Raw genomic sequence first — 27,600 nt, forward strand, 5'->3', positions numbered from 1 at the left:
TGTACGAAAGGAAGCAAAGCTTCCCATAATTACTTTACCAGCACACAAGCAAAGATATCTGAAGACCACCGAGCCAGCTTGAGGCATAATGTGGCTGGGCCCTGCCAGGCAGTGTGGCTCGCAGCTGGTGGCCTGGGGTCAGCCAGCAGCAGGCAAAGGCCATGAGTGGCGTGAACGGTGAGAAAACCCACTGCCCCAGGCCAGGGAGCGCCTATCCAGGCAGGTTGAAATACTGGGAAAAGCTATGTGGGTGTCAAAGGCCAGGCAGAGGCCAACTTGATAGGGCAGGAAATTCGGCTGGTAGAGGATGCCGTAAGGGAGGAGGAAGATAAAACGTGCAGGGGTTGCAAGGCAAGTGGGGCAGGAACCGCGAGAATGAAACAGTGGAGGAGGACGAGGCTGGAAACCCGGAGAGTGTCAGGAACTGGGCGGGGGCGAGCGAGTGCTGGACTTGGGATGGAGAAGAGATGATGAAGTCTGCCCACGTCCCAAAGGGTGAGTTGTCGGCACTGGAGACTTAGGGGAGGCGTCAGCGGCGGACGTGCAGGGAGGCTCCTGGGACGCGGCGCTCTTGGGCGCGGTAGGGACACCGAGTGGGACCAGGCCGGGCTCTGACCTCCTCTCCAGGACCCCGGAGAAGAAGAAACGAAAGCCACAGATTGGAGCTAGCAAGCCGAAGGAAGGACGAAAAAGACAGGGACAAAGAAAACGGACTCCTGAGTCCCGAAGTGTGGGCTTGACGTCAAATGACCGAGAAGGGAAAGAAAAGTCTCAAAGAGTGGCGCGAGCCAAGGGGCAGAACGCCGGGCGGAGAGGCGGGTGGACAGGTCGCACGGGTGCGGCCGGCGAGGACGCGCTGCGCGGGCGCGGGCCCAGGCGAGTCGGAGGAGCGCGCACCTGGGACGCCGGGCGGAGGCGGGACCGAGGAGGACAGTCCCCAGCCCGGCCCGCCCCTCGGCACGGCCCGCCCCTGCGCCGGGGCTGGAAGCCGGAAGCCGGCCGAGGAGCGCAAACCCCGGCTTTGCCTGGGAAGGGAAAGCCTCGGGGCGTTCACTCTCTGTGACCCCAGCCCAAGCCGCGAGCCCCCCTCGACAGCGCCGGGGCCATGGGGGCTCCGCGCCGCCGGCCACTCGTCGTTCCGGGGCCCCCACCAGGGCCACTGCTACTGCTCCTGGCCGCGCTGGTCCCAGGCCACGCCTCCCTGCGGCTCCTGGACCACCCGGCCCCAGTCTGCTCACAGCCGGTGAGACCCCGACGCCCGCGGAGTCGCGGCCACCCGAGGATGCGGAGGCGGGGGCGCGGAAGGGGCGGGTGGCTCGGGACTACCGGAGGCAGGAAGTCGGTGCTGAGGTCTCGGAGAGGGGGTGGGGAGGGCTCGGGGCTTGGGCAGCAGATCCCCGCGCGCTGGGGAGGACGCTCGGAGTTGCGGGGGCTGCGGGATGGTCTCCGAAGAGCAGAGAGTTGGAGGGGGAAAGGTCGCGTTGCACAACTTGGGCCGCCGTCGTGGGCTGGAGGGAGTGACCCCTCCGCCCAGCCGCAGAGTTGGGGAAGGAGACCGCGGCGCGGGGACCCGGCGGGAGAGCGGGAAGGACTGGGCACTAGGGGCCGTAGGGGAGGGGCCCTGGGAGGAGCTGGGACGGGTCTGGACCTGGCTCCGCGTCGTGCACCCTGCGGACCCCCGTGCGCTGCCCGGCGAGCCACGGCCCGACTTCGGGAGGCGGTCCGGTCCTCAGAAGCTTCCCCTCTAGCCCGTGCCCTTGAAGCCGCCAGAGGAGCTGTGCCAACTGGCGGTGGCCTGCGGAAGGTGGGGGCCCCGACGGACTCACCCGCGGTCGTAGAGCGCGGGCAGCCTGCGGGGGCGCAGGAGCCGGCGGGGTGAGAGGTAGCGACCTTTCGGGAACACTGTGCTGGGGAGGGCCGAGGGCCACCTCCCCAGAGGGGCGATAATTAATTCCCACCACCACGACCTTGGGCCAGGAATAGGATGCGCAGTGCGGTGGGAGGACCGCGGGCTTGTACCTGTCAAGTTGTTGCCCGCTGCGGACACACCCACCTGCAGTAAGTAGCCTTGCTGTGAGCCGGGACCATCTGAAGGAAAAAAGAAAAGAAAGAGCAAATCACGGTGCCCTCTCCACAAGTACACTTTCCTGTCTTCTACCCTCGGAGCGATCTGCCTCTCCCCTCTGCCTTCCGGACTTCTCAGCCCCTCACCTCCACTGCCACTCTAGGGAGTAATGGTCAGTCTCTTAGAGAATGTGAAACAAAGTGATAGTGCACCTTATCTATGAAAGAACAAAAGAATTCATGAATGAGGAAAGAACAGTTAGCTCTGGTGGAAAGCACTAAGCAGAGACCCTCCGGACCATGGGATCTGGCTCCATTTTGTGGAAAATTTGCCAAAAGAGGGTGGGAAGTGAGTGACCACTTAGCAGAGGAAGGGGAAGTGTTTTTAATGCGAATGATGTTAGGAAATGTTCTTGTGACTTCTGCAGGGTAAAGCCCAAGCCACATGCCCAGCAGGTCCTTCCCGCAGGCTTTGTGTAACAGTGTTCTAAGTGGCAGCAAGTGGTGCTCCTGTGTTGATGGCCATTTGTCAGGTGCTGCCAAAGACCAGACTTTAGAGTTCCACTCTAGAACCGGAACTCTAAAGCAGTAACCCTGGCACCCTCTTCATTTAGGGGGGGAGTAAGGCTTGAGGGTAGGGAACTATCTTGCAAGGCAGCTTGTGGCTCTTTCCCCAACTGGTGAGTGTACAGAATTCCTGGGAAAAGAAAAATTACTTCCAGCTGAGTTGTCCTTCGTGGAAAGTACATTTGGGCAGCCCAGAAGGATGGTGGGAGCCCCAAAGACAGACCTTGGTGGAGCATTCAGGTGATGGCAAGGGTCTAAGCCAAGGTCCTTGGATAGGACCAGGCAAGGTGTACGGCTGGAGTGGAGGAGAACAAGAGAAGATGTAGAGAGGGAGGCGTGGGCGTGGGCTTTGACTCTCCTTGCACAGTGAAGCCCAGAGGGCTGGAGAGAGATACTAGCTGGCCACATTTGTCTGCAGTCTCAGGTTCTCTTTCCTCATCTTGCTCACAGCAAATACACCTGGCTCACAGGCAACTCATTTCCAGGGACAAACAGCTCTGGGCTCCATTGACTAGGCCAGCAGTTCTCAACCTGTGGGTCATGACCCACAGGAACTGTATTAAGGGGTCGCAGCATTAGAAAGGTTGAGAACCACTGGACTAGGCCTTTTAAAAAGAAAGGAAGTACATCTTTACAATTTCTCTGCCTCTCTGGGGTTTGTGTGGATGCAACAGTGATCTAGTGAGGGAAAGCCACAAGATGCCCCCTTTCTAGCATCTTCTCTCACTCTCCTGCAACACAGACCCTTCACTCCAGCAGCACGTCACCTGGTCCTACCCAAGGTAGACCCTTGCCGTCACCTGCAGTGCTCTGCCAAATGTATTTTTCCAAGGAGGACAACTCAGCTGGAAGTAATCTTTCTTTTCCCAGGAATTCTGTGCACTCACCAGTTGTGCAAAGAGCACATGCCACAGGCTGCCTTGTGAGATAGTTGCCCACCCTCAAGCCTTACTCCCCCCCAGATGACAAGGGTACAGGGGTACTGCTTTAGAGCAGTTCTGAGGAAAGTATTACACCTCGTGTTTGGCAGGCTTCAGAGGACTCAGATTTACATCCTGACTTCACCTCTTAAGATCTCTGCAGCCTCGGGCATCAGTTGAGGCTCCCTGGGCCCAGCTTTCCTCATTTCCACAATGAAAGCACTGGGCAACCTTCTCAAATTGAGCCTGCATTACTTTCCAGAATACAAATGTCTATCGAAAGCACAGTTGAATTTAGCCCTCACTCTCTCTATTCGAAGTCAGGGAGGATCTGTGTGCCTTTTCTGTTCCTAGCTCAGCACTGCAAGCACTGGATATGAGGTAAATAGATAGATAGATAACAAATATATGTTGAATGAAAGAACAAAATAATGCGTGAATGAAGGAAACAGTAGTTAGCTGTGGGTGGAAAGCACTGGTAAGCTGAGACCAGCCATAGCACAGGATCTGGCTGCTTGGGTTTAGCACCTAAAACCCCAGAAGACTCTGATTTCCCTACAGAAATCACTACTGGAAAAATTATTAGTAATTGCATGTCCCTGGGTGGTCCCTTGGTTAGCCCTCCCCCTGCATGGACTATCTTGTAAGTTTCCCATGACTGTCCACCCAGAGGAACCCCCATAAGGAAAGGCAGCAACTTGGAGTTAGTGTGAATTTTGACACAATTTTATAGACAGGATGTATGTTTCATTACAAATTCTTTTTTCCTGAGCACTTGTGGTTTTGACTTGTGGTGGTAGAGCAACTGTTTGGTTTAACCCTTTTTATCCTCTGGTTGCCAGAAGCTACTGTCAGCCATGCCACTCTTCCTGAGTGTAGAAAGTTAGGATCTTTCTACGAGGCACTGTGCACCTTCACATACGCACTTTCATCCCAAGGTCGCAAGCTGGTGAGTGATCTTTGATCCGTAGTGGAGGATCAGTGCAGCATTGTGCCCATAACTTCAAGGCCCACTTTCTTGATCTGGCTTTTTCATCGAATGGACAGAATTGAATACAGTCTTTCATTTCTTCCTTCTGATCTTCACCGCTGTGGGTAGAGGATAGTAGCCTGCCTGTCGGAGGTATTCTTTTTTTTATTTAGAGAGGCAGAATGGCAGCCATGAAGAGCATGGATTCTGGAGCAAAACTTCTGGATTTCTGTGTCAGCTCCCCAGGACCTGGGGCACTCAACTGACCTCTCTGTGCCTCAGCTCTGTGCCTTAGCTCTTACGATTATTGTCCAGATTAAGTGAGATGTATATACAAAGTGGTTGGCTTGATGCCTGGCACAGACAGAAGAGCAGCTCACTAAATACTGGCTTCTCTTTGTCATCCTCATTGTCGTGAATGTTCTCCTCTGCTTTCTGTAAGGTGTCACATAACACCAGTCGCTAACAAGTGGCTTGTGAGTATTCTGATTGTGCTGTTTTTAAAAACAGGCAGTTTGAAATAAAGAAGTTAGGATGACTGTTGGAGAGGAAGTTGTTGGACAGAACGAGATGTGTCTTAGTAATATCCAAAGAAGATTTTGGCTCGACGCCCATAGTACAGTGGTTATGGCGCCGGCCTCATACACCGAGGGTGTGGGTTCTATCCTGGCCTGTGCCAGCTAAACAACAATGACAAATGCAACAAAAAATAGCCAGACATTATGGCGGGCACCTGTAGTCCCAGCTACTTGAGACACTGAGAGAATCACTTAAGAGAATCTACTTGAGAGAATTGCTTAAGCCCAAGAGTTTGAGGTTGCTATGAACTGTGACACCATGGCACTCTACCAAGGGCAACATAGTAAGACTCTGTCTCAAAAAAAAAAAAAATCTTTAATTTTTTTCATTCATTATTAAAATTTTTATGTCAATGGAAATTCTATATTAAAATTAAATTATAAGAAAAAATGCCACTATTTTTTCCTCTAAGCTAATAAGTTTTTTCATTTGTTTATCTCACTTTTTAATCCTTTTATTTGTTTGGAGTTACCTCCTACATAACCTGTCTTTTAATTCATTCTTATTAAGTAATGTATGGTAATCTGCCTTTAAAAAGAATTCTAGAAGTTTACAACAAATGACAACAGATCCCTCCGTCACCCAACCTTGCTCCCCCAAATTATAATTCCTTTAGTTATTTCTTCTAACATGTATCTCCACATTTCTAAATATACTTATGTTGTTAATCCTTAATGTGTCAATTTTAGATATTATCTATCACCTTGTAATAGATGAAAATTATTAATATATTGCCTTCTATCACTTCTCCCCATCTTCCCTTACAGTTATATCACAATTTTAGATAAATCAGTAATGAGCAGCTGGGCATGGTGGCAGGCACCTATAGTCCCAGCTACTCAGGAGGCTGAAGGCAGGAGCATCAACTTAGCCTAGGATCAAGGCTACAGTGAGGCGATGTTCACACCACTGCCCGCCAGCCTAGGCAACAGACAAAACTCCCATCTGTTAGAAGAAAATCTAAACCAAAAGTAGTCAGAATTTACATTACTATAACAAGTTTATAACAGTCTTTACTGCTAAGGCACTATGTGTACTTTGTTACAGTCACACAGTTAGTGTAACTCTGTTACAGTTTCTTCCCTCCCCCCACCCCTGCCCCCAAAGTGATTGCTTTACTTCTTTGCTTGCATAATTTCCCATCTAACTAGTCTTAGTTTTTTCTATTAGACTTGTCATGACATTTTCCCCCCAAGCATCATCTAGTCCACTTCCCCTCCCCCTGGAGGATTCCCTCCTGGAGCCCTCTGTTCTCAGCTCCAACCTGGACTGACAGCTCTGTGGACCTGTACAGAGATATATAGATAACCATATATACATACATACATACATATACATATTTTCATGTCTGAAAATCTCTATTAACTCTCACACTTCTTGGATCATTTGGCCAGGTAAAATTCCAAGTTAAAGAATTTTGAAGGCATTGCAGTGTTACCTTCTAGCAAATAGTACAGCTGGTAAGAAAACCAGTGCCATTTTGTGTCCTGTTCGTGTGGCACCTATTTTTTTCCTCTCTGGAAACTTTTAGTATCTTCTTTTTATTCCTGAAATTTCAGTAGTTTTATTATGTTGGGCCTTGGTTTAGGCCTTTTGTTTTCATTTGTTGTACAGATCATTTAGTGGACCTTTTTAATTGGGCCACATGGGTCCTTCAACTCTAGGTTGTTTTTCAACCTTTTCTTTGTGGAAACAATGGGGGGCCCCCGTTCATGGTCTATGGCGAACATGTCTTGCTCTGTAAACCTGTATCTTGCCCTTGCTCTATAAAGTTATCTTTTTCTTCTTAAATAAACTCTGTTTCATGCTTAAAAAAAAATCTAAAATATTTTTCTTTTTATTTCAAATAATTTCTTCCCTTCTATAATTCCTGGAAATCCAGTTAATCATATTTTGTATTTCCTGAATTGATTCTCTGATATTCATGATTTTTCTCCCATTTCTGTTTCTCAGTTTTGTAGTTCAACCTTTCCATTGGATTTTTATATATAGTATGCTTGCTTATTTTTCCACTGTATCCTTTCCTTGTCTTATGCAGCAGTATCCCCTCTTATCTCTTTGAGGCTATTATAATTTTATCTGTTTTAATTTTGTTCTGTTCTCAGCACTAACATAGTTCCTCCAAGAGCTCTTTTAAAAATTTTGTTTAGATCATGTTTTTCAAAACTGAGAATAGTTTAAGGATAAAGTCGTAGGTGTGGTGTCGTAGCTCACACCTATAATCTTAGTAGTTTGGGAGGCCGGGCAGGAGGATCACTTAAGGTCAGTAGTTCAAGTCCAGCCTAAGCAAGAGCAAGGCTCCCATCTTTCAAAAAAAAAAAATAGAAAAATTAGCCAGTGTGTTGGTGCACGCCTGTAGTGTCAGCTACTTGGGAGGCTGAGGCAGGAGGATCACTTGAGCCCAGGAGTTTGAGGTTGCAGTGAGTAATTATCACACAACTACACTCTACCCCAGGTAACAGAGAAAAACAAAAAAAAAAAAGAAATCATAAAAAGCTGATTAAGTATTCTGTGTGATTAGGGTTTACTGAACATTGGACTTGACAATATAGGAGTTCAGATTAATCATGAAGCTGGCCTTTTGGGTGACCCCCTAGATGATGAAATCCAGAGGTCTTCTCTCTGAGCCTGGCTGCCAGCAGTCTGAGAACAGGGTAGGGGAAGACGGGAAGGTTCCCAGCATTCTGTAATTGACCTCCTCCACTTAATCCTCCCTCCCTGCCTTAAGACCTGGTTGGTATAAGGGTTCTGATGAGCCTTTGGCTTCTTTCTCGTCAGCAGTTGCCTTTTGCAGCAGTCAGATGTAAGTCTGGCCTAAGCCAGGTGCCCGCTCCACCTTCCACTTTGGTGTTTGTTTTGTAGGTTTATAACTCTGACAATCAGCAGCTATTTCTTAATCCACATTGACTGTGTAGATTGTTTAAAAGTGATGCCGGGTACATAGGTAGCCAAAGTACAGAACCTGTCTGGTGATCGTCATCCTCGTTGCATTTTCTGGACAGCCATTCACAGATATAGTATGGGACGGCTGTTGGTCCTTTAACCCAGGCAGCTTTGTTCAGCCTGGTGTCAGTGAGTTGTCCCCGTTTCCTTCATGGCAAAGATCAGGGTCTCTGTGAGTGCCTGAGGACCTCACTTCTTGAAGCCCACTGCACATACGTGCTTGGAAATGCTGATGACATAATTGCGGTCATCACCTCATTGGTGGCAGAATGGCCCTTCTTCTTGCCACCCTTTTTTGTGGGAGCCACCCTGTTGGGCCCGAGTTGGAAAGGAAGCCACTTTGACTTTTAAAACTTTGTTCATATCGCTTGTCTGCTGAGATTACCTCTTTGTCCTTGAGGATTTATAAAAACTTTCCCTTTCCTATAATCTTCATATGGTTTAGGGAAAGGGCGAGTATAGTATGTGTACACAGGTAACATAACCACTGATGGAATTTTTTATTCTACATTTTACTTACATGCATGTTTTTCTGTTCTGTTTGAATCTTTTTCCTCGTATCTTCCCTCTCTCCACTTCCTCTGCATCCATGCTCTTTGCCATCAGTAACTGGTGTGTTAATCCCTGGTATACACCTGCCCACGTGGTCTGTGCTCATACAATCATAAACACATATGCAAATATATTGGGAGGTTCCTTCATCATTTATTTCCATAGAAAGGATCATACTATAAAAAATACTTTGTAACTTATCTTCTTCCCTCATCAACACATTTTGAACATCGCTCCAGATCAACAGGTATCTATATAACTAATTGTCTTCAATATTTGCATAATATTCCATAGTAGATGGAAATCTCTTCAACCATTCCCAGTTTGGGGAGCATTTAGATTTAAATTTTATTCAGCCACTCCCTATTGATGAACATTCAACACTGCAGAAAAAGAGAGAAAGCTACCTATTTTTTAAAAGCTAGCATGAGCCTAATTCTAAAACTTGATAAATCTTAAACAAGAAGAAAAACTAGCTGGGTGCAGTGGCAAAACCTGTAATCCCAACAACTTGGGAGGCTGAGGCACAAAGATTGCTTGAGCCCAGGAGTTCTGGGCTATGGTACACTCTGCTGATCAGATGTCCACACTAAGTTCTGATCAATATAATGACCTTATATTGAAATCTACCAGTTTGCCTAAAGAGGGGTGAACTGGCCCTGGTCAGAAGAAGAGCAGGTTAAAATTCCCAAGGTGATTAGTAGTAGAATCACACCTGCAAATATTGTACTCCAGCTTGGGTAACACAGTAAGACCCTGCCTCCTACTAAAAAAAGAAAGAGGCTGGCTTCCTGTAATCCTCAGAGGCAGGTGGATTGCTTAAGCTCGGGAATTCAAGACCAGCTTGAGCAAGAATGAGACCCCTGTCTCTACTAAAAATAGAAAAACTAGCTGGGTGTTGTGGTGGGCGCCTGTAGTCCAGCTACTTGGGAAGCTGAGGCATGAGGATTGTTTGAGCTCAAGAGTTTGAGGTTGCTGTGAGCTATGATAATGCCATAGCACTCAACCCCAGGGTGAAATTCTGTCTCAAAATTTAAAAAATAAAAAAAGGCAGGTGGCGGGCGGCGCCTGTGGCTCAGTGAGTAGGGCGCCAGCCCCATATGCCGAGGGTGGCGGGTTCAAACCCAGCCCCAGACAAACTGCAACCAAAAAATAGCCGGGCGTTGTGGCGGGCGCCTGTAGTCCCAGCTGCTTGGGAGGCTGAGGCAAGAGAATTGCGTAAGCCCAAGAGTTAAGAGGTTGCTGTGAGCCGTGTGACGCCACGGCACTCTACCTGAGGGCGGTACAGTGAGACTCTGTCTCTACAAAAAAAAAAAAAAAAAGGCAGGTGGCACCTGTAGCTCAAGGAGCAGGGCACCAGCCCCATATATATACCAATATACCAGGGGTGGCAGGTTCAAGCCCGGCCCCGGCCAAAACTGCAAAATAAATAAATAAATAGTTAATAAATAAAAATTAAAAAAATAATAAAATTTAAAAAGGAAGAAAAACCATGGACCACCCTCACTTATGAAAATAGATGTAAGCAATTCTAAATAAAATACTGGCAAGTTTAACAGAATCTCAAAAGAAGGATGCACCATAACCTAGTGGGATGTATTCTAGGAGTACAAAGTTGGTCCATTATCAGCAAATCTATCAACTTCATTTCATTATGTCAGTAAATGAAAGGAGCAAAACCTCCAAAGTTATGTTAATAAATGCTGGAGAATTTTTGACAAGGTTCAGAGCTGTTTTAATAAAAAATTATAAACATGATAGTAATAGAAAAGACTTATATAGAACTAGGACCATCAAAAATCAAGGCCAAAAAGAATACGCCCTGGTGACACCCTGTGCTGGTCCAGCAGTCTCAGGATTAAAGGAGGGCAGCACCATTCTCATTCACTTTCTTCCTGCTCTACAGCAAGGCAAGAACCTTTCATCTCGCAGTGTTATTTTGAGCAGCTACCAGTGGATTGGAGGGAATTACGCCAAAAGCAGTGTGTGTTTGCCTTGTCTAGAAGAGCTCCCCACGTCAGGGTGCAGGAACCTGTTACTTGCCCTCTGTGCCCCAGTCCCAGGAGTTGCAAGTGGAGAACTGAGAGGGTTCGTGGGAGTGAATCTCCTCCCCATTCAGGAAATAGAGTGGCGTTGGTTGAAGTGAGCAGAGGCAGCAAGATGGATTTTGTTGCTGGACATGTGAGAAGCTCCTCGCAGGGCTGCGGTGCTAGCCCAGGAGCAGCAGGGGAGAATTAATCTCCAAGAGCAGTAAGTTTGGACTCCAAGGGCTTATGAACCAGTGTCTCAGAGAGGTGGGGCCCAGATGAATTAGCCTGTTTAGGATCAATCCTGGGGTCAGCACAAGGATGTGAGAGAGGGAAGTGGGTGCTAGCCCCCAACTGCCCACATACAGACACCAGACCCCTCCGTTGGCCTTGAACTCGTGTTCCGGTCTGCCTCAACATCTGACTTTCTGCCCCCAGAATGTGCTTGGCCCAGTTTGCCAATTAGAGGACTAGAAACGTGGGAGTCTGAGTTCTGTCCTGGGCCTTCCCTCGCTACACTGCCAAATCTGAATGTATGGAAGCCACCCCTCATAATTATAGCTTCCATGTATTGAGTGCTTGCTGTATGCCAAGCTTTGAAGACTGGGAGCCATAATTAAAGCAGCCGTTTGCCAGACACCAACTAAATGCTGTCTCATTTTACAAGCACTGAGATAGTTCTTTGGGCACTGCTGCTAAAAAAAATAGCTAATAATTATTCCCTTCAGGCTTCTAGCAAACTATCTGTTTAACAGTGCAGTACACTGTTATTTGATTGAATACATTCCCTTTGTTTGTAATTTTTTAAAACACAGTTACATTGGAAGTAAAAAGTGAAAGGCTCTCTGCATGCACACCTATTCTATGTCCCAAAATCTAATTTATATTTATATCATTTATTTGGAAGTTTTTGTGTGTGTGACAGTCTATGTCACCCTTGGTAGAGTACCGTGGCATCACAGCTCACAGCAACCTCAAACTCTTGGGCTTAAGCAGTTCTCTTACCTCATCCCAAGTAGCTGGGACTGCAGGTGCCTGGCACAATGCCCAGCTATTTTTTGTTGCAGTTGTCATTGTTGTTTAGCTGGCCCGGGGCTGGGTTTGAACCCACCACCCTTCGTGTATATGGCTGGCGCCATAACCACTATGCTACGGGTGCCGAGCCACTCCTGGCTATTTTTAGAGACCGGGTCTTGCTCATGCTCAGGCTGGTCTTGAACTCATGAGCTCCGGTGATCTACCTGCCTTGCCCTCCCAGATTGCTAGGATTTATAGGTGTGAGCCACCGTGCCAGACCCTTATATTTGTATCATTTAGTTTTCAACAATGGTGTAAAGTTGGTACTGTAATTATTTTGATTTTACATTTAAATAAATTGAGGCTTGGTGAGGGGACTCAACCCCAGAGGTGTGTGTGTGTGTGTGTGTCAAAGTAGGTCAGCAAAATCGGCCTAATGATTACATTTCCCTACTAATGTTTGTCGATGGGGCTTCCAAATTTGGCCCTCTAAATCTCCTCTGGGTTGGAAAGTTAACACATCCAGCCCAAGTGGGAGACAGTGTAAGACTGGTGCCTCGGTTTCCTCATATGTGAAATGGGGCTAAGGATAATACTTCATCCTAAGTGTGTCATGAGGATTTAGTGAAATGATAGAAATCACCCACAAGGGTCTATCACATTTACTTGGGAGATTAGGAGGATTTAGTAAATTTTTCATACTAATTGTAATGGGAACTATAATTTTTGCCCCACTCCTCACATATACCTCTTAGAGCACTGTTACCCAGACCAGAGACTGGAAACCTCAAGAGATTTAGGGCCCATTTTCCTCGGGCACCCGCGAGAACCATTTCAGTGTCTTTTACAGTTGTAAGGTCCCCAGCGCATAAGAGTCACTCACAAAATGCCAGTTCCGTTTTGCCTGCTGCTCTACCCACACCACATCCTATTCCCCTTAGACTGCACAGAATGAGAAAGTATAAGGGGAAGAGGCCTCTCCCAAAAAGTGAGAAGGGAGGGCTGTGCAAACATCATTCTTGACAATGAGCTGGGGAAGCACCTGGAACCTGGCGTGTGAATTGAAGTCCCTTCCCATCTGTAATTGCCACCTTCTTTGTTTCCACAGGAGCTGAACTGCACAGTCAAGAATAGTAAGTCATCTTTTTTTTTTTTGCTTATTATCACCTCATGAATAAAGTGATAGCCCCACGCTGACCTCTGGCAGAGCCCTGCTACAACCCTCAGGGTTTGGTCTCCGCAGCAGCAGCAGGGATCCTGGGGAATCTGAGATGCGTGTGCACCTGCGTCTCCTTATGCAAAAGTCAGAAAATGAGGACCACAACTGTCATTTGGATTTTGAAAGTATTCTCTGGGGTACCCCAGCTTGCCATTGTAAAGCAAGAGACATCTGTGCTGTTGACTTTCTGCATTTTAATTCAAGGAGGAGGCACATATTTTAGATGTCTCTGCTAATTAGAGACCCCCAATGTATAAAAATAAAGCCACTCTTATATGACCCTATCCCTCCTGTGCCCCATTTACCCTTACTGCTTCATTTCAAAACCAAATCAGCCCTGGATTATCTCTCCTAAAATTCCCTTTAGACTTATGAGCTTTGCAGTGGCCCCAGACAAGCATTAGACAAGAGGGAGCAAGGCAGTGAAGCTGAGGACCTGGTCACAGCTGGAAGACCTCCAACTGTTTACAGTCTGGCTCCCTGGACTCCCTGCTGGGGCGTCTTATCCTCAGATGCCAGGCTTTGCTGCTTTTTCCTGGCTCCCAGGTACCTGCCTGGATGACAGCTGGATCCACCCTCGAAACCTGACCCCTTCCTCCCCAAAATATGTCCAAGTCCAGCTGCACTTTGAGCCCACCCAACAAGGAGAACTGTTTCCTGTGGTTTACATCGAGTGGGCACTGCAAACAGACGGTAAGTGGGCTGCCAGCTGGGTCCTGGGGGGTGGGGGGGTCTTTCTACCACCAAGTGAGGCCATAGCCCAGACCATCAGCTCCTTCATTCAAGGTCAGAATTAGGCTTCCAGTCCTGTGCCCAGACATAAGGGCCCAAATTTAGTGCAGAAAGAGTCCATCGTTTCATGAGTTAATACATTTTCCATGTTTTAGATATTACCAGGGATACCTTCTTGTCATACCATCTTTCATGAAAGGCCTTCTTTCAGCCTAAAAGTTTTATCACCCTGGGGGGGATAAAAAAGGCCAAGTGGTTAATTTTATGACAGCAGTACCAAAAATGTACTGGAAAAATGGCAACACATTTGCCAACCTGCTTGTTCCCTTAACTTAGGGGCCAGCACTTTTAAAACATCTCCCAAACCTCTTCAGGGATAGGAAGTTTGTATTACAGAATTGGGAAGATTGGGGTAAGGAAAGATTTGTGAACAGGGCACGGGGGAAGTTCTCACTGGAAGTCCCCAGCCTGGATGTTCCCTGCTGACCACAGCAACCTCTCTAGGATTGTGGCAATGGCTGTGTTCCAACCCTAGCCGCAAATTTACAGAGCCTTTGCTTCTGGTCCAGTGTAAAGCATCACTTGCCCTTGCCCAGCTGGGAAGTAACTGTCTGCTAGGGGGAGGCAGAGGCCCAAGAGGGAACTAAAAGGAACAGGAAGTAGGGAGGTAGTGAGAGGGGCTTACTCTTTCAGGAGGAATAAGCAGAGCACATAGGGAAGCAACACGCCCGGTGGTTTGCCTTGGTTGATCCCATCTCTCTATCTCCTCTCCTCCCTCTGACCTTTAGCCAGCGTCCTGTACCTCGAGGGAGCAGAGTTAACCATCCTACAGGTGAACACCAATGAACGCTTGTGTGTCAAGTTTGAGTTTCTGTCTAAACTGAGGCATCACCACAGACGGGTAAGAACACAGGTCCCAAGTAGAGTGCATTCCTTTGATGACACCAGTTAGTCCCCAAATTTGGGCCCTAATGTAAAGTGGTGAAGACCCAAAGGTGCCACAAGAGTCTGAGGAATTGCAAATGGCTAGGGGTGGGGGCCGTGGTCACAATGGGTGGCTGCCTCCAGGACAGAGAGGTGTGTCTGCTGTTAGCAGCAGAGGGGCAGAGAGTGGCTTCCCCGCCATGCCCACCTCTGCTTTTTCTTCCCAGTCTATCTAGTTATTCATTCTTAAAGGGAGTCAAATGGGGAGACACCTTCTCCAGCCCTACCTCTCTGTGTGCGACGGGTTAATCTGGGATCTACCTCCTGGAAGAGAAAACCACCCTGGGCCAAAGAACTGTGGGTGGGGCACACGTGAGCGAGCTCTCCCGCAGCCTAGTCTCATTCTACTGCTCACAGCTGGGTTGGCAAAAAGTCAACTGTTGGTTAGTTTGTTCAAGGCAGTGGTTCCCAGAGTGGGGTCCCCTGACCACCAGCAGCAGCACTACCTGGGGACTTGTTACAAATGCATATTCTAGGGCCCCACTCTAGACATCCTGGACCAGAAACTCTGAAGGTGGGGCCGAGCAGTTGGTGTTTAACACCCTATTCACGTGATTCTGATACAAGCTCAGTTTGAAAACTACTGGTTTAAATTCTCCATATGACTACTTTAAAAGTGCCCACAAGCACAAGACACACAGAATCCCTCTCCAGTGCTAAGTTAGGACCCCCAAACTTGGCTGCTATGTGAATGGTGAGAACCAGGTACTTAGAGTGACTTAGGAGCAAAGGACTCCCCAGGCCCCTCCACCAGGTCTCCTCCACCAAAGTAATCAGAATGAGAGTTGGAGTCTGTGTCTGTAATCTGTGACATCCAGAAAATAACTCAGCACACATTCTGTTATCTCTGGTGCCTACAGGCCCAGAATCAGTGGGGATCTCTAGCTCACCTCTGTACTTTTTTGCTTTGGAACATTCAGAAGAGATCCTTTCCCATTTAGGGAGGAATAGTCATGTACCAAATGGCTTTTAACTCCTCCTGGGTGGCAGGCCTCTTGTAGCCCCAGGTCCTCTGGCCCGGCTCCCTCATACCCATTGTTCTGGAATTGGAGAGGGCTGACAGGAGGGGAGGATTCTTTCCATTCCCCAGATTCTTTTGCGTTAGACACTATCTACTGATGAGGCCAGATCCAGGTTTTTGAAATAGGCAGAAAAGACCGGAGAAAACAAAGAACAAGGAAAACAATGCCCCTGGTTTGGGGTTTTGTTGTGGTTGTTGGTTCTTACTTTGAGTGACTGTTTGGTAGCTGGCGGGATGGGGTTCTTTGGGCACAGGTAGGTGAGAGAGGTGTATGTAACCTGTCCAACTTCCCCTCCCTCCCTTCAGTGGCGCTTTACCTTCAGCCACTTTGTGGTAGACCCTGACCAGGAATATGAGGTGACTGTTCACCACCTGCCCAAGCCCATCCCTGATGGGGACCCAAACCACCAGTCCAGAAACATCCTCGTGCCTGGTAAGAGCATCCTCTCAAGACATCCCCTTCCCCACTGGGCTCTGTGAGAAGAAAGTAGCAGGTGGCTGAGACATCAGCCTTCCTACTCAGAGCAAACAGATGCCAGGGCCTGGGAGTGCTGGACCAGAAGCAAAGGCTCTGTAAATTTGTGGCTAGGGTTGGAACACAGCCAGCCATCCTAGAGAGGTTGCACTGGTTAGCAGGGAACATTTGGGCTGGGGACTTCTAGTGAGAACTTCCCCCATGCCCTGTTCATAAATATGTCATTATAATGACTGCCACTGCCTGTGGTACCCACAGAGCAAACAGAGGCAGGGCCCGGGAGTTCTTTAGTGTGCAGCTGCAGCCTCTTCTCCCCAAAGGCAGAGCCCATTCTTTGTTGTCACAACAGCGGATCCCCGGAGTTTTATGGGAACCACAGTCTGTCTGTCTAGAGAAGTACCCTTCCTACTCTGTCAGAAAGACAGGCCACTCATGGACTACTTGATCCCTCCTCCCAGCCTCTATCACTTCATTCTTCTCTTTCTACCCACCTCCTGCCTGCGTCCATCCAACACCCAGCCGTGGGGGACACTCTCTTCTTACCCACTAATCCACCCTGCCTGTGATTCCTGCCAGGCCTCTTCTCTCGGGCATCATTTGGTGTGTGTGCACCTGCTCTTTCTCTGTCCTCCCCCGGGTCTTAGCCTGCATTTCTTAGTGTTCAAAGACAGCTGCATCCCGAACCCCTTGGGGACAAAGTCTGGATCTGCTAACTATCTAGGTAATCTCTAGAACCTCACAGATTGCCTTATGTGTGGTAGGTGATCAGCAAATGCTTGTTAAGAATGGTGATGCTGGCTCGGTGCCCATAGCTCAGTGGTTAGGGTGCCAGCCACATGCACCAAGGTTGGCAGGTTCGAATCTGGCCCGAGCCTACTAAATAGACAAACAAACCAACAAACAAATAGCCAGGCATTGTGGCGAGTGCCTGTAGTCCCAGCTACTAGGGAGGCTGAGGCAAGAGAATTGCTTGAGCCCAAGAGTTTGAGGTTGCTGTGAGCTGTGATGCCATAGCACTCTACCCAGGGCGACATAATGGGACTTTGACTCAAAAAAAAAAAAAAGGATGGTGACACCCTTCATCCCTAGAATACCTTTCACACACGTGCGTGCACACACACCTTTTACACTCCTTTGTTTCTCTCTGTGATGTTGTGTGCTATTTATTTGCTTTTATTGGTCTGTCCTGTTGGAATGTAATCTCCAGAAGCAGGGATTTTCTTATTCACCAGTGACTAGAACACTGCCCAGCAGACAGTACGTGCTCAGTAAGTATTTGTTGAATAAGCAAATCTCCCCAGTTCTCTCCCCTGTTCCTAAAATAGACTGACTCTGTTCCTGTCCCTCCATGGTGATTCACACCTGCCAGGTGTCTTCTTAAACCAAAACGCAAACATTGCAATCAGGGCAGTTTGGAGATGGAAGATGGAGAGGCGGTGGTGGTCCCTGGAGCAGCAACATCAACAGGTCACCTGGGAACTTGTTAGACATTCCAACTCTCAGCATGCACCCAGACCTAAGAGAAATGTTGATGGTGGTGCACAGGAACATCCGAGAGTCACTGCTTAGGGGACCAGGGTGCTTCTCAGCCTGTTTGAAGGCAGTGGTGACTCTAGAGAGAAGCCCTGGGTGCAAGAGGAGGCACCGGAGGAGACCAAGAGTCTTTGGTCACCCAGGAGGAGAGAGGAGGATGGGCCAGCCAGGCCAGCCCCTGGTCCTGCGGGGTTTCTGGCCAGCCGTCCAGTCCTAGAGTTCTCTTAGAAGGGGCCACCTTTGAACAGGCTTCCGAAGGAGAGAGATCACTGTCCCTGGTGTCAGGTGTCTAGAAGCACAAACTCCCTCAGGTGGAGGATTAAGGATTTCTTTCTCTGGGTCACAGGCTGTGAGGACTCCAGTATGAAGGTCACCACACCGTGTGTGAACGCAGGTAAGTGTGGCGGGCTGGAGAGGCTTCCCCTGTGCACACGCACACGCGCCCTCCTCACCCGGACCTGCGTCTGTGCCCTCGGCAGGCAGCCTGTGGGATCCCAACATCACCGTGGAGGCCTTGGAAGCCCAGCAGCTGCGTGTGAGCTTCACCCTGTGGGACGAGCCTGCACAGTACCAGTTACTCCTGAGCAGCTTCCCGCACATGGGGGACCAAGTCTGCTTCGAGCACGTGCAGCACCTGTCTGCGGTACCTCCACCCTCTCTGACCCCTCTGCACAGTTCAGGACCACCCCCCACGGCTCGAGTCCCCTCTGCTGGTCCTGACAGGGCCCTGCTGCCTGCACCTCGGAGCTCAGTTCTGGCTCAGTCAGTGGCCACCAGGGACCGCCTGGCCCTTTTTTCCCCCTTTGCGCACAGTTAGCTCTAGAGTCACCTTTCCTGCTGCCCTTACGGTCAGGGCTGTAGCTGGTACGGAGTCGACGCTGCCCGTAACTCAGTCCTTTCTGTTCTTCCCTCTCTCACACTCTTCCCCACTCTCTTTTTGTTTGCCGAGTTTATCCTACTTTATCCCAGAAAGGATTTAAGAGTTAAAAAAAGAAAAGAAATGTGGACATTAAGACAAAGGGAAACTAAAAATAAGGAAATAAGATGAAGCCAGGTGGCAGGAAGCATGTGTGCCGCTGGTCTGTTTGGGTGCTGGGTATGAACACGGATTTGTGCCCTGATTCCCAGCAGCCAAAGTGAAAAAGGAAACACATTTTCCAGATGTACTGGTGAGTTAGCAACAAATCAGAAAACAAATCTGGTCTTACAGAAATGGAGTTTTTTCCTAGAGCAGAAACCTGAAAGCCCATCTCCCTCTGGCCCTCCTAAGGAGTGGCCCAGACAGCAGAGAGTTCTCGGCAGCTTCCTGGCACTGCCGTGGCAGGTTCCTAACCAGCCGGCCTTACACGTCCTCCCTCTCCAGCCCAGACAGGAGGATTCCCACCAGCGAGCCAACATCACACTCACCGTACACAAGTCTAACTGGTGCTGCCACCACCGAGTGCAGGTGGGTGAGTGTGGTGGGGACAGGTGTGGGGGCCATACGCTGGTGGGCACTCCTGCCAGATGGGTGAAGGAAGAAGGGACGGCAGCTGGTGGCCTCGTGCTCATCCCTGGACAAAGCAAGGGTCCTTTGACACTTCTCACTGATGAGAGAGCTGGCCTAACACCTGGAGATGCTACAGTAGTCCCCCAGGGCCCATTACTCTCATATTGCCTCTTCTGGCAAGAGAGCACCATGATCTCTGCAGCCCTCGGAGCCCTCCCTTCCCACCCCTTCTCTGCCTCCTCAGATCCAACCCTTCTTCAACACCTGTCTCAATGACTGCCTCCGACACTCCGCGATGCTTCCCTGCCCGGAAATCCCTGAAACTCTAGGTAGGAGGAACGTGGCTACCCTGGGCTCTACTAGGGACAGAGTGGGTGAAGTTCTGGGCTGAGTCCTGACCTGGCTCTTGGGCAATGGGGTAGAGAGTTTGATTTAACTTAGAGCTCTTCATGCCCGAGCTGTGCATGGGGGCTTTGCAGTGTCACCCCTTTGGGACTCCTGACTGTCATTCATTAGCTGTGTGACACTGGGTAAAGTGCTTAACTTTTCTGGTCCTCAAATTCCTTGACGGACAACAGGATAGATATTATCACAGAGCCATGTCTTTGCACCACACCCAGAACAGAGCACTCTGACACCCTCACAGATTGTGAGTGGCAGCCCTGAGAGGTGCGGCTCCTCCCACACCCATGCTCATAGATGAGGAAACAGAGCACAGGGGGGTCAGAGAGTTGTCCAGGATCACATGCCACAGGTGTGGCCAAGCCCCGGGCTCTGAGCTGAGGCCTGACATTCAGCCTCTCCTTCAGAAGCCAGGCACCCCCTGCACAGGAGGCTGCCACTATGCGTTGGTCAGAACACAGCAGGTGTGGCACTGGGTGGGAAGAGAACCCTGGCCTCCCATGGAGGGAGAGATCTGTTCCTTAGACCAGCAGCTAAAGGTGGCTGCTCATAAAGATGGTTTCATTAAGTTTAGCCTGAGGCCAGGCATAGTGGCTTACTCCTGTAATCCCAGCACTCAGAGGGACCAAGGCAGGTGGATTCTCTGAGCTCACAAGTTTAATACCAGCCTGAGCAAGAGGGAGCCCCTGTCTCTACTAAAAATAGAAAAACTAGCCAGGCATTATGGCGGGCACCTGTAGTCCCAGCTACTCAGGAAGCTGAGCCAAGGGAAACTCTTGAACACAAGAGTTTGAGGTTGCCGTGAGCTATGATGGCATGGACACTTTACCCAGGGTGACAAAGTGAGACTCTGTCTAAATAAATAAAAGAAACTAAAAAAACAAAGTTTGGACTAGAGCTAGAGTGGCTGGCCTGGGGCACTGGAGGATGTCGGGGATGCTTCATGATGACTGCCCATAATTAATATTTCCCCGTTTCCCTTCTCTCCTGTTCTCACTGCAGGTTCCATTGCAGGTAAGCTTGGCTCTCCTTCCCACAGAGCTGGAAGGAAACTTTCCCCAGGGGCCACATAAGAAGTCTCCACCTGGGCTTGGCGCCTGTAGCTCAGCAGCTAGGATGCTGACCACATACACCAGGGCTGGCGGGTTTGAACCCAGCCGGGGCCTGCCAAACAACAATGGCAACTACAAAAAAAAAGCCAGGCATTGAGGTGGGCACCTGTAGTCCCAGCTACTTGGGAGGCTGAGGTAAGAGAATCACTTAAGCCCAAGAGTTGGAGGTTGCTGTGAGCTGTGACACCACAGCCCTCTACCCAGGGTGACATAGTGAGACTGTGTCTCAAAAAAAAAAAAAGTCCCCACCTGGGCCTTGTATGGAGCCAGGCAGACAACACCAGCCCAGGGCGGGTGAGGCCATGGGCATGTGGCATGTCCCAGAGCAGGCCAGAGAAGACAGACCTCAGAGACTGGGGAGCCTGGCAGAGCAGCGCCTGCCGTCACTCTCACTGTTGTGTCTCCACAGACTCTGTGCCCCTGTGGGTGTTCGGCTTCATCACGGGGATCTCCACCCTGCTGGTTGGCTGCAGCATCCTGCTGACCCTCTGCATGACTTGGCGGCTGACGGGTAAGGGGCAGGGCCACCCCGGGGCTTTCCCTTCTGCACCCACTTCCTTCCTACACTGCCTTCTCCTCCCCCGACTCCAGTCTCAAGCTAGACCTCTCCGGAAGCTTGTGTTCAGGCACCATCTTCAATCCCAGCCCTTCAGTCTCAGATTGTCACCTCTCTTCTGTCTTGCCCCAGCCTCAGTTATCAAGAACCTGGAGCCCGGAGCCAGGCTGGCCCAGGCTCAAATTACCAGCTCCACACCTAACTGCTTGAGCAGATCACTCTCTGAGCCTCAGCTTCCTCTCTTCTAAAATGGAAATAGAAAAATAATGATACTTGCATCATATAGCTATCGTAAGGATTAAGTGAAGTAATGCACATGAATCCTCAGCTTAGGACCTGGCACATGATGTTTGCACAATGTCTGTTAGCCACAGTTAGGCTTGTTGTTAAAAACAGTGGGCCGGAAGGAACTAAAATTTCCCTGCAGCAGGGTTATCAGCCAGGCAGGTGGAGCAGCCTTAACAGCCCCATCCAACAGCCTCAGTCTTAGATGTTTGGGGTCAGGGAAAGCAGAGAGTGACAGAGAAGGCTGGGGCTTGGACCGTAAATGACAGGAATGGATCCCAGCCCCACTCACCAGCCTGTAGTCATAGGCCAATTGCTTAACAAGACATAGATTTGGTTTTCTTTTCTGTAGAATGCAGTCATAGTGCTTCCTTCTCGGCTGGGGTGGGGCTGATAAGTCCAGCTCCTCCTCCCTCCTGCAGCCCTCTGCTGCTGAGTGCTAAGTGGGGAGAGCATGTGTTGGCAGCACAGCCCTTCTCTGTCCCTCCTTGATCCTGCACTGTCCCTTCAGTCTTCTGGGAAGCTATTTCCACACTCACCAAGGCCTTCCAGGAGTAGGTCTTAATCATCGTTAGTTACTGCTTAGTAGAAAGAAAGCACCAGGTGTGAGAAGACCATGGGAGGCTCCTCTCCAGAGGGCCACCGGGAGGCTCCAATGATATCTTGGCCAGTGCTTCGTGTACATCTCTGTAGAGGTCAGGGGGCTTTTTGTTTCATTTCTATTGCTGCATTTCTGACCGTTTTCTGAAGTGCTCCCCTGCATGGGATGAAAGAAAGGAGAAGCCTCATTATCTGTCTTTTTTTTTTTTTAGACAGTCTCACTCTGTTGCCCTGGGTAGAGTGTCGATCGTGGTGTCATTATAACTCACAGCAAACAGTCTCTTGGGCTCAAGCCATCCTTCTTGCCTCAGTCTCCTGAGTAGCTGGGACTACAGGTGCCCACCACCACGCCCGGCTAAATTTTCTGTTTGAGACCAGCCTCTTGCTCAGGCTGGTCTCAAACTCATGAGCTTAGGTAATCTATCTGCCTCTGCCTCCCAGAGAACTAGGATTACCAGTGTGAACCATGGCACCCGGCCTTATCTGACTGTCTTTTGACAATTCTGGAAAAGGACCCAAGAGTGAGGGTTGGAATTAAGGTTTTAAACCTCTTGCTTGGCCGTCCGTGGATTTTGGTCATCCCTGCTGTCACTGAGGAGTTAACTCCTGCACTGTCATCATGTCTCCAAGGAGAACAACTGCTTAAGTGTGTGGGTTCCCCTTCTTCACCTCAAAAATACCAGGAGGAAATGTTGTAAGTGGGCTGGGTAGGGGCTACAAGAAGTGTTGTAAGATGGGCATCTCTTGCAGGGACACTTCTAGGGAAGAGTGTTCTCTCAAGCAGAGTCTGCCGGGGGTGGCCAACTGTGGGGAGGCAGAGAGACCAGCTGGGTCAGTGCTACAAAATAATCGCAACCCTAGCTGATTGAGTATGTACAATGTGCCAGGCATTTCACATGCATGATCTCAATTAATACCCGTTAAATGAGATTAAACACAGACCCACTGTATGGAGGAAGAAACTGAGTTTCTGAGGCAATAGTAGGCTCAGACCACATAGCTCATAGCAGCCAACCCAGGATCCGCACCTGCACGACTGCCTTGCCCCGTGTGGCCTCCACAAAGGCCTGGAAGTGTCCAGTGGCCACTGTTCAGGGCCTGCCCCTTGTCAGGGGTGGGTAGCACTTCCCCTGTGAGCTGGTCCCTAGTTCTCTTCCCAAAAAGCCACTCCAGTATATATTTTTTTCTTGCAGGGTCTCATCATGAAAAAGATGGTAATGGCAGCAAATGCACTGGTGGGTATTTCCTGGATTGGGGGTGTGCACATGTGTGTTATGCTTTGAAAGGTGGGGGGGCTCCCCAGGGGTAAGTGGGTGGATGGGTTGCTCCTGTGGTCTGACTCCCAGGTCCCTTCAGGAGACTCTACCTTAGGACCCTCCAGGCCCCAAGCCCCACTGAGAGGGTTTGCAGGGAACGCCGACAGCAAGGTGCTATCATTTGAATCACTCAGACAAGGAAAGGAAGGGAAGTGTGCCATATTGGGTGAAAAGAGGCCCTCCCTGGGGCAGACATTTCTATTCCTCAGGCAGCCTTTGTGCCTCTTTTCCTGTTTTAATTAAAATGATTAAAGTACAGGCTAAAGACCAGATAGGGATGGGTGAGAGAGAGATTCTTTTTCCCAAAAAGCACAGATTACACTTTTTTTAGGCAGCGAAAGCAAGTTGAAGCAGCAACATCTGGCTTGTTCCCAGGTCCTTAGTTGCATGTCTTAGTCCAGGGAGCATAGCTCTGTATTTGGTCCAGGCCCCTCCCAGGGTGGCCAGTAGGGGCCGCTGCCCTCGGCCTGGGTGTGAGGGTCAGCACATGCGTGGCCTTGTTTCCCTAGATGTCCTACCCACAGCTGACTTGACCCCCCCGGCCCTGAAACCAAGGAAGGTCTGGATTGTCTACTCTGCCGACCACCCTCTCTATGTGGACGTGGTCCTAAAGTTCGCCCAGTTCCTGCTCACCATCTGTGGCACCGAAGTAGCCCTGGACCTGCTAGAGGAACAGGTCATCTCGGAGGTGGGAGTCATGACCTGGGTGGGCCACCAGAAACAGGAAATGGTGGCGAGCAATTCCAAAATCATCGTCCTGTGCTCCCGAGGCACCCAGGCCAAGTGGCAAGCCATCCTCGGCTGGGAGGAGCCCACCATCCAGCTGCGGTGTGACCGTGGGCAACCCGCTGGGGATCTGTTCACAGCAGCCATGAACATGATCCTACCAGACTTCAGAAAGCCAGCCTGCTTCGGCACCTACATCATCTGTTACTTCAGTGGCATCAGCAGCGAGGGCGACATCCCCGACCTCTTCAACATCACTTCTAGGTATGCCCTCATGGACAGATTCGAGGAGGTGTACTTCCGGATCCAGGACCTGGAGATGTTTGAGCCCGGCCGCATGCACCGCGTCGGAGAGCTCACCGGTGAAAACTACCTGCAGAGCCCTAGCGGTTGGCAGCTCAGGGAGGCCGTGCAGCGGTTCCAAGAATGGCAGGCCCGATACCCCAACTGGTTTGAGCAGGAGAACCTGTGCTCAGCAGAGGACCAGGACCTTCCGTCCCTGGATGAAGAGGTGTTCGAAGAATTGCTGCTGCCACCAGGAAGGAGCATCGTTAGGCAGAGGCCCCTGGAGCAGGAGCCGACCTCCTTGGGCGCCAGTGGGCTGGCGGTGGGCATGCTCCTCCAAGAGGGAGGAGGAGTGTGGAAGCTGGAGCCTCAGCTGCTGCCCCAGGGGGAGCCCTTGGCCCAGCCCCTGCAAACAACAGTGCTCCCTGTGGAGAAGGTCTCTCCAACTTGGGCCATGGAGCCCTTGCCTCTGATTGATGAGGGCAGCGTGGCCAGCCAGCTGCCCGTGGTGGAGGAAGGCGAGGGCCACCCGCTGCTAGGGGGCTGTGGTGCTCAGCAAAGCAGTGTCCTCTTCCTCTCCGTGGACTCAGAGTGCCCGCCTCGCTCCAGCTCCCTGCAGGCGTCTCCCGAGCCCCTCCAGAAGGAGATGAGGGAGCAGCTGGAAGGCTTGATGCTGTCACTCCTCCAGCAAGACCCCTACACGTCCTCAGAGGAGGAGCAGCGGCAGTCAGTGCAGTCTGACCAGGGCTACATCTCCAGGAGCTCCCCGCAGCCCCCCGATGGACTCAGGGAAATGGAGGAAGAGGAGGAGGAGGACCTGGGGGAGTCGGCCAAGCCTCTGTCTCCAGAGGACCTGGAAAGTCTGAGGAGCCTCCAACGACAGCTCTTCTTCCAGGAGCTGCAGAAGAACACTGGCTGGGACAGGATGGGCTCAGAGAGGCCAGCCGTGCCCGATCAGACCCCCTCCTAGCAGCCGCTGGCACCCCAGCATCAAGAGAGGGGTGTGTGTACACATGAGTATGCACATGTGTGTGTTTGCATCTGTGTTTCTGCATGTGCCTGTGTGCATGTGTGCAGGGTGTGCTTGAAATTGTAGCCATCTTGACTCTCATCCCTAGGCATCCTCTAACTTTTCTTTATGTGGCTGGTCATTATCCGTCCCTACAGGAATCCACAGCCTACTCCCAGGAGCTAATGACAGAGTGACCTTGAGTCTCTGTCATTCTTTCATGCATTCATTCATTCAGCATTTATTTTGGACCTACTATGTGCCACACATTGGGATACAAGTATAAATTGTACATGGCATGGCCCCAGCCACCAAGGATTTTCACACCTGGTGAGAAAGATATGCAGAAAAGGCACTTAGGCCAGGAGAGATTCCTGAAGGCGGTGATGTCTGTGCTGGAGAGGAAGTGTGTTGCCTACTCACAGGGTTGTGTCTGGGGAAGTTGCAGACCCTGGGAAGGGAGCCCTTGTGTCTGAGCTGGGTGGTGAGTGGAGGTGGAGCATCAGGGAGCTGCTGGGGCCTAGAGTGGAAGGAGGAGGCAAAGAGAGAAATGGGGAGGTAGCCAGAGCTGAGCCTCATGGCCAAGCTTCTTAGAACGTCAGCCCAAAGGCCTGAGACTCCTTTCCTGTCATGGGCTGTCATCCAGCAGGGGAGGAGGCTGAGGGCCAGACACACCCCACAGAGATAGGATAGAAATGTGTGATGTGAAACCGCATTCAGCAGGGAAATGAGTGTGACATTCTGAGCCACGTTTTGGCAGTCAACAGGACAGCTGCGGAAGGATTCTTCAGGGGCTGCCTGTGGGCTGTGGGGCTGCGGCCTGCTCTACCCCAGGGCACCAGCAGGGAGGGTGACATCTACGGAGCCCACAGCAGGTCGGAGTGGGGTGAAGAGCAGGGAGACACCTGTGGGGAGAGGAGAGCACGTCACTCTGTACTTCAAGGCCTGATAGCATTTAAGGAGGGACTCTGAGTCCCGCTGTTTGCAGTAATTGTTCCTGAAATGCATTCTTGGGGTACACTGAAGGCTTCTGCCTGTCCAGAGGTGGAAGAGCACCCTGGGTGCCAACTGACCCTGGAATCAAACGATCTCCATTCCCCACTGGGTCCTTAACTAGACTTCAAGTGTCAGTGGAGAGCAGACAGTTCAGCAATGTGGTAGGAAAGTATAACGTGAGAGGGGCCGAAGTTGTGTGCCCGCGCATGCACCTACGTGTGTGTGTGTGTGTGTGTGTGTGTTTGTGTTTATGTGTGCGCACGTATGAAAGAGTATCAATAAAAGGATGCTTAACTCTGGTAAGAATTTCTAGTAGTTTTTCTGAGCCACATATTACTGTAGATGGAGAAGTTCCTAGTTCTCAAGTCCTTTCTTGCAGTGAGATTTTGCCTCTTAGCAGCACGGCCACCAAGACTCTGCATCCCAGACTGTGTATGGCCCATGCTCAGCCCAGCAGCAGCAAAGGGCCAGGCAAGGGAGAGCAGGAGCAGAGGGTTCCCCGGCACTGGCCTCTGGTGCCCCATCTCTCTTCTCCAGTGACTTTGGAGGGGACTGTCACTGGGTCCAGCCAGACACCTACCAAGCTTTCTGTGACATTTCCCCAGCTCCCGATAAGCATGTATTCCATGTCCAGAATGCAGAATACCATGGTGGCTTTCTACCCAGCAGCAAAATGAACCCAAACCACTGTCCAGTGCCCTGGAGCATACTTCTACTTTTGATCCCATTTCTCTGCTGGCCCTTGAGGCCATCCCAGTGAATGTCTCCAGTTGGCATTGTCTACTATGTCCCTTTATCTCAAGGCAGCTGCTTTTTTTTCTGACAGCTTTATTGAGACACAATTTACATATCATCCAGTTCACAATTGCCCTGTACAATGCAGTGACTTTTAGTAAAGTCCTGGAGTTAGCAACCATCAATACAATTTTATTACCCTCACAAAAGAAACCCAGCTCCCCTAGTCACCACCCCTCGCCTTCCATCTGTACATTGCCTGTTCAGGACATGTCCTATAGAAATGGAATCATGAACTTCTCTGGGGCATCTTGGTCCTTTCTTCTTTAATGTTGTTCCCTGTTCCTCCTTCCCTGGAACCCTCAGTCTCACTGTAAGTGCTGGGGATTCAGTCAGTCTGAGTGCGCTGTCTGTTGTCAGCCACATGTCAAGAGCCTTAAGAATGTGTATAAATAAAACCAGACTTAATGTATTTTTGTGTTATTC

At 50.2% G+C, this 27,600-nt stretch overlaps 1 protein-coding gene across 1 annotated transcript; it reads left to right on the forward strand.

The window, feature by feature from the left end:
* The first annotated feature begins 961 nt into the window (after nt 1-961).
* On the forward strand, nt 962-27,600 carry IL17RA (interleukin 17 receptor A). The gene is made up of 13 exons (XM_053556787.1): nt 962-1,243; nt 12,748-12,772; nt 13,405-13,551; nt 14,379-14,491; nt 15,902-16,028; nt 17,950-17,997; nt 18,083-18,246; nt 18,967-19,050; nt 19,337-19,421; nt 20,497-20,508; nt 21,016-21,117; nt 23,241-23,282; nt 23,873-27,600. The coding sequence occupies exons 1-13, from the start codon at nt 1,106-1,108 to the stop codon at nt 25,342-25,344; spliced, it is 2,559 nt and encodes an 852-aa protein (XP_053412762.1). The 5' UTR covers nt 962-1,105; the 3' UTR covers nt 25,345-27,600.

Source organism: Nycticebus coucang, chromosome 12, assembly GCF_027406575.1.
Source record: "Nycticebus coucang isolate mNycCou1 chromosome 12, mNycCou1.pri, whole genome shotgun sequence".
Lineage (NCBI taxonomy): Eukaryota > Metazoa > Chordata > Mammalia > Primates > Lorisidae > Nycticebus > Nycticebus coucang.

What these genes read in the sequence shown, in the direction of transcription:
- IL17RA (XM_053556787.1), top strand. Translation starts at nt 1,106, where the DNA reads ATGGGGGCTCCGCGCCGCCGGCCACTCGTCGTTCCGGGGCCCCCACCA. An exon ending in ACGTGCAGCACCTGTCTGCG is followed by an intron (nt 18,247 to 18,966) that starts GTACCTCCACCC and finishes CTCCCTCTCCAG; the next exon opens with CCCAGACAGGAGGATTCCCA. An exon ending in CATGACTTGGCGGCTGACGG is followed by an intron (nt 21,118 to 23,240) that starts GTAAGGGGCAGG and finishes TTTTTCTTGCAG; the next exon opens with GGTCTCATCATGAAAAAGAT.